The sequence below is a fragment of the Zeus faber genome (assembly GCF_960531495.2).
Source record: "Zeus faber genome assembly, chromosome: 18".
NCBI lineage: Eukaryota > Metazoa > Chordata > Actinopteri > Zeiformes > Zeidae > Zeus > Zeus faber.
The window spans coordinates 16,705,821-16,720,690 of record NC_137210.1 but is presented as its reverse complement, the minus strand read 5'-3'; the positions used below and the strand labels follow the sequence as shown (position 1 = coordinate 16,720,690).

The window sequence follows — 14,870 nt, the reverse complement described above, 5'->3', positions numbered from 1 at the left end:
CTGGTGGGTTTCTGCCTGATTACCTTTAATGAGGAATAAGTGATTTATTGTTGAGATGGATCACGCTAGATCAGTCAGACGGACTTAAGACACATTTCTTGTTTGACTTCGTCCATTAGAGGCCAGGCAGACGTCTTAATCGCGCGTGGAAATTACCGACAAAGTAATTACTCTGGAGCGCGCCAAACATTTTTCCAGCATTTATTCAGATCTGGTGCAGTTGCTGAAAGATGGAATTCAAGCTCATTGTCTGCGTTTAAAATAAACAGTCTATGAACCCATCTTCCATTTTCCACAGCAATGTAGTGTATGTTTGAGAAACCTTCCTCGTGTTATCACTGTTTATCTTGTGTTTCTCATCTAGCTGTTACCCACACTCGACATCTACACCTGGACTGAGGAGCATGTGGTTCGTATCCGCACAGGATTATCTCCCAAACTAACACTTCTTATAGTGCTCTTGGACCACATATTATTATATAACAAACATATTTTCTTCTCAATATCCACAGTATTTCTGGATGCAGCAAATATTCAAAGCAGGTCGGTTCATTCCCGTCACGCCGCTTCATAAAGTATTTGTGTTTCGTTAATAAATTGTTTCAAACTGTGGATCTCGTCGTGTTGTTGTCCTCAGGAGAGGGTGCATGTGGCATGCAGCTGTACGCCGACCTTTTTAAGGAAAACCACATCACAGGCAAGAGGCTGCTTCTGCTCACGGAGACGGATATGCGGGACCTGGGGGTCAAATCCAAAGGACACATCATGCACCTCAAGGCGAGGCTCGATAAACCACAACCAGATATAAACACACCCATGCACCCTGCACAATGCGTGTCACTCATACATATTTACACACATAGGGATAATTTTCCTGCTAATGCATAATGTAACTTGGCGTCCTCTCTTTGGCAGGCTGAAATTGAGAAGCTGACCAATGACTACCTTGGACTCCTCCACTTCCCACCGCTGTTGAAGGTAGAATATTATTATACACTTTATGTTCTCTGTTAGGCATGTGGCGATTGTTGCTCATTTACAATAAACTGAGCCTGAAACCCTGGTGTTTCCCAGGATGAACTGGAAGAGAAGGTGGAAGACAAGAAGATTGTGTATCTGGAGCTGGTGTTTGGTTATCACTGGAAACCTGGCACTGGAAAATCGGTACGTTGGTCCCGAGAAACACAAGGACTCCAGCAAAAAGACATCACCTTTGATAATGATAATCATTTAACCATTAGATCATCTTTTAGGAACATATTTTACAAATGGACCTTACCTTGTTGTATCTGCGTAGGGTGTTCACATAGATGTGTTGTCAATTCAGTGCACAATTCATTGTTTTTCTAAAGATAGTTGTGTTTCTTTCCGAAAAGTTGAGCTGTATATTTTAAGATATTTCAAGATGGCCATAAAGAATACATTCTTCCAAGGATTGGCTATCATAACCTCCATCAAACTGTTGACCAATGTTATACGAGACATATACTTGAAGAAACAGATGAATAAGTATTTCATCTTCAGCCGTGCACCACATCCACTGCGACTTGCTCGCAGCCCTTTGTTAGGGTCTCAAACTGTGGAGAAAGGCTGGCTCTCCACTTTCTGTTTGAATTTAATCAAAAATAGCCCATTTAGCCAGAAGTCATTTTCTTTTTAAAAGGCAAATGTTATTTAATCTTTCAGCTGTTCATTGTCCCATCATAAATAGTCCTCTTTCAATGTGTTCGGCAGGGCTGAAACGAGCCTGCTAATTGCCTCCCATTTCTTCTGACATGTGGTGGTTTAGTGGGTAGAAAACACAGCAGGGAGAAGGAAACAGGAGGCTGAGAAAATGAGAGCTAATTATTTTCCCCTGCCTGGTGTCAGGTTCCGTGTCAGCCTTGTTTTTACAAACTGGAAGGTTTTTTGCACTAAATAAAACAAACCCGCACTAGGTTTTTTTGTTTTTGTTTTTTTTTTTTTTCTTCGCCCCTCTTTGGTGGCGATGTCATGGAAGCAGCTGCACTTCTCAAAGACAAAATGAGGGCCTGCGATTGTGCGGCCACCATCTGACAGTCACTGAGGGTCCCCTACTAATGAGGATATCACCGTGCAGCCAAGTGAAAGGTGCTGAATTATGTATGAGTTGTCATTAGACGCACTCGGGTCCTGGGCATCATTACCAGACATTGTTTCTGCCGCAGTGATTAGAGTAGCATGGACCTGGAAGCCCCACTGCAGCCATCCAGGGAGGATGCCGGGCCAACGCAGGGCCACTAGCGCGTTTCTGAGCCAGGGGCTCGCCGGCGCTCCCCCTTTGAGCCATTTCCAGCCCCCGGGGACGATGCTAGAGAGGGCCGAGACTCCTCAGACGAGTGTGTTAGCACCACTCCTCTGATGTCTTCCTCTGTGATCCCAACACAATAGATTGGCCCGCGCCGTGAACCCTGCGTGGTTAAGCAGTGACCTGCGGCTCCGGGGCTGCGGTTTGGGGATTGGCACAATCATTAATGCTTCGTCAGCATTCAATATTCGGGAGAAGTGGGGAAGGGTTTTTGTTCCGATTTGTGTCTCCCCATGAGGATTTGATGCGTGTCACATGCTGTTCACGGAACTCACTGGAAATGCACGCCATTCTTCTTTTCCCTTACGAGGAATAACAGTGAGTGTCAGTGAGACGGTCATGTCGCCTGGGAAGATCCCAATGTGCCACCAATGTTGCTGCTAAACTATTAAGCCAAAGAAATGCCTCCAATATTTGACATGAATGATAGGATGATGAAAACGGGTAAAATAATAATCACTGTCAGTAGAATTCTCTTCATGGTGTTGGAAATATCTGTGTAAAAAATGATGAATTGCAATGTCCAACAAGGTAGCACTTTTCTAAATAAGCTGTTTAGGCAATCCACTTTCTGCGTCTGAGCACCGTATACGGATAAGTAATGACATTTCACCTAGATTGTCCATTCTGTCATTTTGCAGTTTTGTTTCATTATGGGTTGTATGAGGCGTTATAATTTCTGACGCTGCCAATAATGTGCTCATACCATTTAACCGCCTCTAGGTTGTGCTGTTGGTTTATGAACAAGAGCAGCTAAGTTCTCATAAGACACCAGTGAAATGATGAACATTTTCCACACAATACCGTCATAAATGCCCGGTACAGAAAAGCATTAAAGTCACATAAAGACATTTGTCATCTAATTTCCAGGACTGCAAATGGAAAATGTACATGGAACTTGACGGGGATGAAGTCGCAGTGACATACATCAAGGATGTCACCTTTAATGCGAACCGACCGGATGTGGAGATTCTGAAGATGACTAAGGTGTACATATATATATATATATACCTTATACATACAAGACTGTTTGCCGTTTCAGATTTAGCGCTCTTATAAGAACCACCTGTGACTTATTTCAGCCGCCTTTCGTGATGGAAAAATGGATTGTGGGAACGCAGGACGACCAGAGTGTGGACTGCATCGTCAATTACGAGGTTAGTCCTTCCTGTAACTATAGAGGAGCAAATCTCCTGTGGTCAAACCTTATTTAGACCTTTTTTAAATGTAGACACGGATCTTAACAAAGTCTTGTTCGTCACACATGAGTTTGATACAAATGATCACTGAATATCTTCTCTCAGAACGATGTCAAGTCACCCCGGTCTACGAGACACAGCCATGGATTGAGGTGGAGTCTTGGTGGAGGAAAAAATGAAAGCAAGATGGTGGAGCTATTCATAGAAACGTCATCATTCAGCAATGACTTGGACCCACGAAGCGTGTCCAACCCTGGTAATAATACTACATTATAATATACAGTGTACCGTGTGTTATCTACTACTATCTACATTGGGGCTGCCTCGTCATCACAGCGTTTCCTCTGTTCTAGACATAGATCCCAGGTGGATGTACCACCTGAGGCTCCGGCAGATGATGAACCAGTCATTGCAGCAGCCCACCGGGTCTTCGACGTCCTCCAGCAGCTCGGCCAACCACAGCCTTCCTCGCTTCCTCTCTGCGTACGGGGACCAGGCCTCGTCCTACGCGGCGGCCGTGCGGCGCTCTCCCAACCGCAGCGGCCGCTTACATTGGTCGGGCTCTCGGACCCCCTCGCCCCCCACCGCCGGCCTCACGCCAAAGCTGCTCTCGCTTCACCTGGGGTCGAAGGGCAGCAGCCCGTCCAGCACCATTTCGGAGAGCGCTTCGGAGAGGGAGCGCGAGCGCCCCCTCAGCGCCGGGGCCGCGCACAACTGCCGGCAACAGGGCTTCTTCGGCACGTTCGGCGGCAGAGGAAGAGGAGACGGTAGGCGTGCGTCGACCCAGGCCAGAACCGGCTACAACCCAAACAGAGGCAGCAGGGTCTCCCCGCAGACAGGGAGGCCGCGCTCCAACAGTTACACTCATCACAACAACCCGCAGAGACCGGGGATATTGTCCATCGTGGAAAATCCCAACGCAGAAAGAGAAGGGGCCAAAGCTGGCGACGGTGAGTGGATCAAAGTGGGACGGCAGAAAAGATCACCGCGTCAGGAGGATAAACAAGTCAGAGGTCGACCAAAGAGAGGGGCCAGAGGTGGCCGTGGGGGTGGCCGAACTTAATAAATCAGGAGTGGGAGAGTAGGTGGAGGAGTGGTATTCCACCGCCAGGTGACTCACGGGAAGGCTCATGTATTTTTACATTTACTTTTATTGCAAACAGTGCAGCAACGGCAGACACCAACCTCTGTGTTATAACATGTTTGCTGCGTCTTACTAAACATGTGACTTTGAGGTTTATTAGGCAGATGTCTACCGTGAACACTCCCATTTTAAGAGATACTTAAATGCTGTATATTGTGCCTTTTGACACACGCACAAAGTTGTTGTACGGTGGACTCTAGACATAGTAGGAGTGCCACAGCTCCAGGTGCTACTGCTGGTTAACTCAAATTTGGTGAAACTTCACCCCTTTACATAAATATTTTTGTATTTTGAGGTTCACAAACAAAGATTATAATAAAAGTGAAAATAGTTTTTTTTTAATGTCTCATGATTATTGGGGTATTATTTTATTTAAAAAAACCTATTGTATATAATATTATCAATGCAGATCTCAGTAAACTCAGGAATTTTGACATTTGCTTGCATAGTTTTTTTTTCCATAACTGTGATGCACAGTTACCAGGTATTTGTAATTGAACCTTTTTTTTTTACATCAAGGACCCTCAATTTGAATCACATTAGGCCACGTACCCCCATTTTATAAGATTTAGTCTCTGGGACCCTAATCAGAGAATCATTTTTGTTGTTAGGTATGATTTGAGTCCAAACCTCCACACCTGTTTAGACTATAGTCAGGGAGATAACAGTAAAACTTGGATCAAAACAGCCATTGTTCATTCTCTAACGGTGCTAACGTCTTAAATAAAAAATAAAAGAACTAGAAATAAGGTTACCGGGGAAACCCCTGGATCCTCTTGAAGGACCCCTCGTGGTCCCAGGGCCCCACGTTGAGGACCATTGTTTTAGAGCTCTTATCTTTTGCAGTTGTTGAATTTCAAGTCAGGGCCCACAGTTCATTTATATACCCAAATCGCGGATCGCTCATTAACTGCCCAACAAAGCTCTGTTCGCTGATCATTGAGCGTAATGGCAAGTGTTTTAAAACATGACCTCGGAATGTGTGTGGCTAGATATGAGACTAGCTTTAGGAAACACAGTTTGGCCTTTCGACAGACAGTGTGATTATGTGCTTGTGATGTCTGTATTTATTTTCCAAAACACACAAATATAAAATAATTTTTTATTAAAAAAAAAAACCTTTAAAACTGGTCGTTGTGAAGTTGTTGTTTTTTTTCGGGGGGGGGGGGGCTCTGTGATATCCGTTTATTTTCAGTAATCAAACGATTAATATTGTTAAGTGCAAAACATGAACCGCATCACTAGTTATAACCATAGTAGTTCGTGGCTTTGTATCTCTGTACCTTTGACCTAAGTATAGAAGCAGAATTTACCCGCGCTGTATGCAAATCTGCAAGCAAAAATTCGCGCCATGGCAAGAATTCTCCTCCAGGACCTGGAAGAGGCTTCATTTAAATTACACATTCCAAGCAAACCATCGCGTTTCATCCATCAGAATGTTACCGATAGGTAAAAGCGAAAAGAACTATTCATTGATTAGTGGCGGAAAACGTGTGTGTTTCTCTTCAGATTGAGGTTTTCTTGTCCCTTTCGAAACGCGGTTAAGGCAGCTTCCAGGACCCCGGCGTGGCGCGGGAAACGAATTGCTCCCCGCTCCCCTCCGGGGTCTGTTCGCTCCACATTGCTCAGTCAGCGCCTTGCGGAGTCTGTGCGACGTGTCTGGAAGATCTGGAAGAAGATGCCCTGCACACGATCCATGGTAAGACACGCATTAAAACACCGGATTTGTCTGTTTCCGATGGAAGTGCGTGCAGGAATAGTGTGCAACATGTGGTTATAACAGCGCAGTATTGTAACAGATAGTGGCTTTACCATCGTTGTATGTTCAGCTAGATATCCGACCAAAAAGTACTATTTCAGGCAGTATTCATTCCAGGTCACTGCTAATAGTGGTAGTAATAACATGTCAAGGTGACTAGGTCAGGTCAGTGTTAGAATTAAAGTCCTTAGAAAGTTTTTTATTCACTTAACAAAAGTCATGAAATACTCTTACTCAAGAACTGATCATTTCATCTGATTCTTTTCATTTTTGTCAAAATGGGAATTCTTCTGAATTAAAGCCAACATTTCATATATATATATATATATATATACACACAAGTCCCAAACCCAGATTTTGTTATTTGTCTTAAAAAGTATTGCATTGAACTCTCAGTTTTACCTTAAGTGATGTCATCATCATCTTGTCCTCATCATGTTGGGTAGATTATAGTATTTGGGTTTATGCTCTTTTCTTTTTTTTTTTTTACGTCAGTTGTTTGTATTTCAACATTTGTATCATTTGTGCGTCCCTAGAAGCTTGCGGTCCAGCCGCCGTCCACCAGGATGAGTTTGAGGAGTTTCCGTAACGTGCCCCTGGTTCCCATGGAGACCTCGTCCTCCTCTTCGGATGACAGCTGTGACAGCTTTGGCTCCGACGGAGGCTTTGCCAGCACGGTAACAAAACGCCGCGCCCCCTCCTACCGAGGCTGTACGCACACCACGGGAACTGCACCTGCAATTAATGACCGTGTGTCTGTTTATCCCAGAGGAACAACCTGATCCAAGCCAAAAGAGCCGCAGAGAAACCAAAGGCGTGTCCGTCTTCAGACGACGAAACATCCAGCGGCCTTGAGGACGCAGTCAACAGTCAGATGCGCTCTATGGTGAGTTTTCAACGGTGTTTGGTCGCTTTATATATTTTCGATAGAGCGGACCTTTTATTTCATTTGATTCTTTTGCAGACCAAAGAGATTCATAATTTTTTCTTTTTTTCTGAGCTCTCCCGACCTTCTCGTATTTTAACCCTCCCGCGGCGCTCTGTTTCAGAAAGTCAAGCCAGACGCCGAACCCCGCAGGAGGGGTCGCAAACAGAACGCCCTGAAGGTTTCCATGGTGTTCCCCTCGAGGAAGGCGGGTCAGAAGAGACCTGCACCCGAACCGCAGTCTCAGCCCAAAGAGTCCGACTCTGAAGAAGAGAACTTCATCGACAAACGGGCGATCAACATCAAAGAGAACAAAGCAATGGTACAAGTCCTTACGGTTATTACTTGAATGTCTAAATGATTACGCTTACAACAAAAATAACTTGTTTTTAAATTGACCCAGTTGCTTTCCTTGTTTCGCTCAGCTTGCCAAGCTGATGGCAGAACTAAACAAAGTACCAGGCCTCTTCCCAAGGCGGATGGCAATGTCTGTACCCACAACGGTAAATAACACCTGGAAAAACATCTCCATCCCCTGCTGTGAATCTGCTGACGTGACTCCAGGACTTTATATTGCTGCTCTCTCTCTCTCTCCCTCTCTTTTCAGCCCCGCCGCGCACTGCGACAGTCCACGGGAACTCCACGAGCCCTCAAGAGGAACCCAGAACGCGCCTCCCGCCCCCACACACGGTCCCGCTCGCTGGTCGACGGACCCCCGAGCCCGACGCCCGAGGAGGAGCCCGAGGACAAGTTCAGCCTGGTGCGCAAGAGCCGCCACTACGAGGAGGTGGACGAGCCGGTAAGCCCCGGCGATCGCATTCGGAGGTGCATTGCGTTCTGCGCAAATTGGACCGTATTTCGCTAATCTTGCTTTGGACAACCCGGTGTTCCAGGCCCAGTCCCGTCGGCGTTCCTACAACGGTGCCATGGCCATACCTCACCTGGTGCGTCCCGTGGAGGACATCACGGAGGCTGAGTTGGAAGGCATCTGCTTCAACGTGAGGGAGAAGGTCTACAACAGCTCCACTGTAGGTTACCGTACCTTCTCATTGTTATCACTTTTATTACTTATTTTTAATGCTCGGGATCCTTAGTTTTTATGCTTTTGGGTTTTTCCCCCTCCCCCAGGGATCGACCTGCCATCAGTGCCGCCAGAAGACCACCGACACCAAAACAAACTGTCGTAATCCGGAGTGCGTGGGCGTCAGGGGACAGTTCTGCGGCCCGTGTCTCCGTAACCGCTACGGAGAGGAGGTCCGGGACGCGCTGCTGGACCCGGTGAGCGCTTTTAACATCCATCACCCCGAATGCATACGTTGCACTGTTTTTTTTGTGTTTTTTTTCTGTCCAGTTCCGATTGTAAAACGGTTCCTTTCCTCCCGCAGGAGTGGATTTGTCCGCCGTGCAGAGGGATCTGCAACTGCAGCTTCTGTCGAGCGAGGGAGGGCCGCTGTGCCACGGGTGTGCTGGTGTATCTGGCCAAGTACCACGGCTTTGACAACGTCCACGCTTATCTGAAAAGGTCGGTTCCCTGTTGAGTGCTTTGAAATGTATTTGATTTTTACTAGAAGTGTATTTTAGGTTCATCAATGTCTGTCTTTCTTGTTCGCAGCCTGAGGAAGGAGTTGGAGGACAGCAGCCAGTAACGGGTGGAGGAAGACCTTTGTTCATCCGATGAGTGACACGCACATGATTTCATTCTCACATTTGACGACGTTCGTGACAGACGGTTCAAACTTTTTTTGTTCGGATTCCCTGTTCATGTGGTGTTTCATACTTGCTTGTCATTGTCTTCGTGTCCATGTCTCCAATGGCTTTCTTGTTCCTCCAACTTTGGCTTTGATCTACTGCTAAGACATCATAAAGCGTCCAAATTTAACAATGGACTAATTTCAATTCTCACTATAGAAATACCCAGAATATGAACATGAACGTCAAGAAACGGGTGATTGATTATGTGAGGTGAGTGTGCTATGCATGTATGCAAAATTACTTTACTCAGAGATCCGTGTGTCTGTTTTCAACTCTGATTGTAAAAAATCTGTGAGATGTTATTGTACATTGTTTTAAATGTAACACATCCAAAATGACTGTATTTGCTGCCAAGGAAACAATTTAAGACATTTATATGCACTCACTGAACACTTTATAAGGAACACTACTATTACTGGGTAAAACAGCCTCAATTCTTCCTGGCATGGGTTCCACAAGATGTTGGAAACATTCCTTTTGGATTCTGGTCCATGTTCACATGATTGCATCACCCAATTCCTGTAGATTTGTCAGCTGCACAATGTATTTTATTTTATTTTTTACGTTTTCTTTGTTTATCGCACCATTCTGAGTAAGCGCTAGAGACTGTTGTGCGCCAAAATCCCAGGAGATCGGCAGTTACAGAAATACTCAAACCAGCCCGTCTGGCAACAATAATCATGCCAAGGTCAAAAACACTGAGATCACATTTTCTTCCCCATTGTGATGGTTGATGTGAACATTGACTGAAGCTGGTCAGCAGCTTCAGTTAATGTCTATCTGCATTTTATGCATTGCACTGCTGCCACATGATTGGCTGATTAGGTAATGGCATTGATACGTAGTTGTACAGGTGTTCCTTATAAAGTGCACAGTGAGTGTGTGTATATATGTGTGTGTGTGTATATATATATATATATATATACATACATACATACAGTAAATGTTATAACATTTTGATTTGAAGTTTGATTTTCCCTCCCCTGTGTTCTGCTTTCGAGAAATGTTTGTGTTTTGCTGATCAGCTTCATTTTTTACATTTTTTTAAATTTCAATTTAACTCTTTTCCAGTGTCAAATGTTCCTAGTCCGGCAATGAAATGCTGCTCAAAGGTGCAGGTGGAAAGGGCATGAACACGGGGGTCCATTGCCCTCCATTTTTACACAAGGAAACTGATATAGTACAGTGGCTGGTTAAATATCCTTCATTAGATAACTGTCACTAATGGTGTGGAAACAATTAGAAGACTCTAATGGGGATTTCATACCTGTAAATCATTTTCTCCTATTAAAGCACATTCTTGCTCTGCTCCGCTCTTTTCTCATTTCTTGCGGTGCCTTGCAGTGTTCTGTTGGATGGCACTCGAGTGGCAAAAGAGTTATACGCTTTATTTTCTGTTCGGAAGTGTAATAATCCACAGGAAATTACATGAAATTAGCCTGAAATGGTTCATAGCCTTGAACTGTAATTGGAAGTTTTTTTCCGCATAATACGTTTTTCCTTTTATCCATTATATATTACATTTTTGTCTCTAAAACAGCTGTGCATCTAAGTTGAACTGTTGAGATGTTCAGTAAGAAGTAGCACACACCTTGAATGACATGTTGATATTCAATGTATCACTGCTGAACCTTGCCATTTTTGTTTAGCCTAAATATATAATTGTCAGTATATATAAATATATATATACTATGTATATGCCAAAACCTGCTACTTTTTATGCTAAATATTAATGAAAGAGTCTCCAAACATTATTGGTAACCACTATGGGGACACCACCTGAATTCCTGGCCACTTGTGCATTCTGAAGTAAAAATGACAGTGAAATGTCCAGTCAATTTGTCAATAAGTTTTAAATAGCCGATAAGAAATCGTGCTGATTAACAAACCCATACAATCACTTTCCAAAAAGCACTTCCACTGCCTCCAGGACCTGTCTAGATTACTGAAACAGTCCATTGTACAGTATGTTCATGCCCAATGTGCTAGATTCACACAGCACAGAAAATTAAAAAAAAACCACAAACAAAAATAACTAATTGGGTGAAAGATTATTTTCTGATTGAGCTTCCAACAAATGATTAGTACGCTTAAGTGGGGCATGTTTCCCCAAAACATGGATTTACTGCGCTTGCAATTGGCCAATTCTCAGATCCTCTGCATCTCTTTTATTATATGACAATGTCAATAAAAATATAACTTCTACTCTGACAATGTTCTTTTTCCTCCGTTTTCTCCCTTTCAAAAACTATTATTAGCATAATAAAGATGCACTTGAAAAATACTGATACTGTATTAAATACCAATGATCATCCACTTTGGGGTGATGAATATTTAGGGAAATAATTGTTTACGACGCTCGAGCATTGAGCTGATCTGGTAATCAGGCTATGAAATACAATATTTATTCATTAGAGCAGATTTAATGAGGCCTTGCGGCGCTAATTATGAAAACCAGTGTAGCAGTAAATGAGTAGTGCAGGGTGGCGGGGTACCTGTAGGGAGGGACCGGGGCTTGAAGTGCCCTGAGTACCATGCCACACTGAGCCGCCCATCCAGCCCACAGCCATACATCACTGGGGCCACCGACAGGCCCCAGATGGGCCCCCAACCCCGTCCCCTGCTCTCCCGACTCCAACAATAAGGGCCTGGATCCCCCCAGTAGCATCTTAATGCTCAGATTATCTTTGTTCCATTGTAAGCCCATCCACAATAGACTTACAATGGATTTATATTATCATAGCACGGCTGAGCTTCTTGGGAAACATGCCAGACAGTTATTGAGGTGTTGGAGCTATACAATATATGTTTTTAAATTCATATGCACGGTCCACAGATATGTAGTAGGATTTCACGCTTAACCCCACAAGTGCATGGGTTTCGATTGACTGATATTTCCATAATGGCGACAGGGAGGCGAGGAGGCTGGTAATTTGCTGAGTGTCCTGCAGGTCCGCAGTGATTGTTGCGGAGCCAGGAGAAACGCTGAATAAATACAACTCAATGGGGCACAATCACAATGGAAGCTGTGGGTCAAAATCAACTGATTAATTATAATCTATGGCAAATCTTGACAGATCTCTATTCAATAAAACACCCCTTTCCAGCTTACTGTTTATTAATAACCGGCCTATACAATGTTCCTTATAAAAAAACTAAGAAATCTACAGGATCCTAATATTGAAATGATCAACAGACTCCGCGCACAATTAATAAATACGGCTTAATGATGGAGCTTGTAGATCCCAGTGAGTCAGTACCCCAGTAATGCTACTGATGGCAGAGAACAAAACACTTCCTCATGAGACAGGGGGGACTCAGATACTCTCATGCCCAGTGCCCCACTCTCCTCTTCTCCACGTCCTCTTTTTTTGGATGATTTCTTGGCAGACGAGAATCTCCATCTTCCTCTGACCCCTATGTCCTGGAAAGTGTAGCGAGTAAAGAGTGCGGCTAAATGCACAGTGAGTGACTGTGTGGCAGGAGGCTTATGACATGTTTCTTTCCTGCGGCTGCAGCCTGCCTGGTGATGGAGGCAGCAGTTTTCGTCCAGGTGTCAGGAACATTATCAGAGAGAAAGGGGGCTGCCTGCAGTTGCTCCATCTCCGAGGAAATTGCCAACTCACCCTAACAAAGGAAGGCATAAGTGCACTTGCTGCTGCCTTCAAGGGGAGCGTGATAAGATGACATTATAAATAGAGAATTGTTCATGGAGGTGGAGAGCCAGACAGGCAGCTGAACTTGACAATTCTGTTTCTCCCATGTGTACTTCTCTAAACCCTGTGTGGGTTTATGAGTCAAAATGTAATTTACCTTCATATATCTTGGAAAAAAATGAAAAACAAACAAACAAGCAAACAAATGTAAAAAAAAATGTGGAATTGGCATTGCACATATTTGATTTAATATACTTACATTTATCAGTTTAGAACTTTAGAAACAACTTTCATTCCAAGGGCTCCAATTTAATCTGTAGTGCCCTTGGAATTAAAATCAACAAAATATACTTGATAATGAAAATAATTTACTAAAAATAGGATATATTAATGATTGATAATATGATGATATTAACGATTAATGATTAATGATTAATGATTAATGATTATTATTATTATTATTATTATTATTATTATTATTATTATTATTATTATTATTATTATTATTATTATTATTATTATCAATAATAACAATAACAATAATAATAATAATAACAATAGCAGTACTACTACTAATAACAATAAACATCCCATTATTATTAATATTAATATTAATATTATTGTTATTATTTTTATTATTATTATTAATAATAATAATAATAATAATAACAACAACAAAAACAATAATAATAATAATAATAATAATAATAATAATAATAATAATAATAATGATCGAATGAATAAGAAAATTCTATGTATAATGATAATGATGTCCCATGTGGAATAACATGGCTGATGTGCAGGGAGCTTACTCTCTGAAACTGAGAAAGCGAATTCTATTTGAAAAAAAAAGAAATAAAAAAGGCGTCTTTCCCATCTTCAATTTTCTCTCAACACAGTGGAGCCTCAGAATCAGATCATTCTCTGCAGCTCCTGGAGGGGGAGCTCCAATACAGGCGACTTGCTTTACTTTCAACAAGTTTTTGGGATCCACCAACAAAAGTTAGAAGGCCATAGCAAAAAAACAAAAACAAAAAAAAAAAACATGTTCAACACAAATAAATAGATGTAGGAATGGAAAATGCATTGCGTGTGGTGACGGGCAGCAGGATCCGTACATGCACCGCGGTTAATGGAGAGGACAGTCTCACAAAGCAGCTGCAGTACTATCACTGAGTATTTAGGGATGTATCAGGCCACACTGTGAACTGTGCACGATGTGGTGAACCCTCACATTACATTTCTGTGGAGTCCATGAGCAGACTCCAGCTCTGGGGGAGGAATTGGGGGGTGGAGGGGGAGGGTGTAATTATGACCAGGGGAATGCAGGACCGTAATCTCTAAATCTAATCTTACCTTAAGTGAGAACTGGTACATTGGATTGATTTTATTGAGATCATACATTATAAATGGAGCATGGCAGGGACTTGAGATGGTGGTGCTCATCTGCTTCATTAATTTTTACTTCATTAGCTTCATCTCCTTAAGACCCTTCACCACAGCAATTCATTGCCGGCCATGAATCCCAGACTACCGGCTACACAGACGGCCGTGCAACTTTTAATGCAGCGAGGGCACGCTGTGCAACACTCCCATAACTAAAGAGCTGCATGTACACGGTGGACTCGGTGTACTCAGACTGTAGGGTTATTAAGAGTTATTATTATCTATCCCCAACACTGCGAGGGGACAGAGGAGGAAAAACAAGAATTCACATGTTTTTGTTTCTGTTCTGCAGTGACATTAAATCACCGACACGTAATCTCTCCACATCCAGTTCTCGAAAAAAAAAAAAAATCAATACCCTTGGAGTATTACAAACGACATGATCAATAAAACAGCATAACATTTCCCATATGAAGCTATGAAAACATACTTTTACGACCCCGTAGAGGATCAAAAATCTTTCCCATTTCCACTGCCAGGAAACCACAGCTGTCTGGCTGCGCACAGTTTGGAAATGTTACCATTTCCCCGCTTCCTTATCGAGACGATGGATCATTTATTTAATGTTGTAGTCTTAAACCCAACAATATCAATCAGTCCCAACGTGCCGCTGCCCTGCGTCTCCACAAACGCACCGGGAGCCTCCTCCACTCGGGGGCTTGT

General features: G+C 43.2%; 2 protein-coding genes across 2 annotated transcripts; both read left to right on the top strand.

Annotated features, from left to right (window-relative positions):
• Positions 1-521: 521 nt before the first annotated feature.
• On the top strand, positions 522-5,741 carry LOC307243887 (mitogen-activated protein kinase kinase kinase 20-like; the record flags this gene model as incomplete). The annotated part of the gene is made up of 8 exons (XM_080018857.1): positions 522-543; positions 638-777; positions 916-978; positions 1,075-1,164; positions 3,197-3,313; positions 3,409-3,483; positions 3,631-3,781; positions 3,879-5,741. 8 exons carry the CDS (start codon positions 522-524, stop codon positions 4,586-4,588), a joined length of 1,368 nt encoding a protein of 455 aa, XP_079874983.1. The 3' UTR covers positions 4,589-5,741.
• Positions 5,742-6,311: 570 nt separating this feature from the next.
• cdca7a (cell division cycle associated 7a) lies at positions 6,312-10,317 on the top strand. Its single transcript, XM_080018779.1, has 10 exons — positions 6,312-6,368; positions 6,965-7,105; positions 7,198-7,314; positions 7,478-7,675; positions 7,779-7,856; positions 7,961-8,152; positions 8,247-8,381; positions 8,482-8,631; positions 8,739-8,875; positions 8,966-10,317. Exons 1-10 carry the CDS (start codon positions 6,348-6,350, stop codon positions 8,997-8,999), a joined length of 1,203 nt encoding a protein of 400 aa, XP_079874905.1. The 5' UTR covers positions 6,312-6,347; the 3' UTR covers positions 9,000-10,317.
• Positions 10,318-14,870: the final 4,553 nt, after the last annotated feature.

Bases quoted from the DNA above. Each gene is read 5' to 3' on its own strand.
- cdca7a (XM_080018779.1), top strand. From the start codon at position 6,348: ATGCCCTGCACACGATCCATG. The intron at 7,106-7,197 runs GTAACAAAACGC...TGTTTATCCCAG, and splicing joins ACGGAGGCTTTGCCAGCACG to AGGAACAACCTGATCCAAGC. The intron at 8,153-8,246 runs GTAAGCCCCGGC...CCGGTGTTCCAG, and splicing joins ACGAGGAGGTGGACGAGCCG to GCCCAGTCCCGTCGGCGTTC.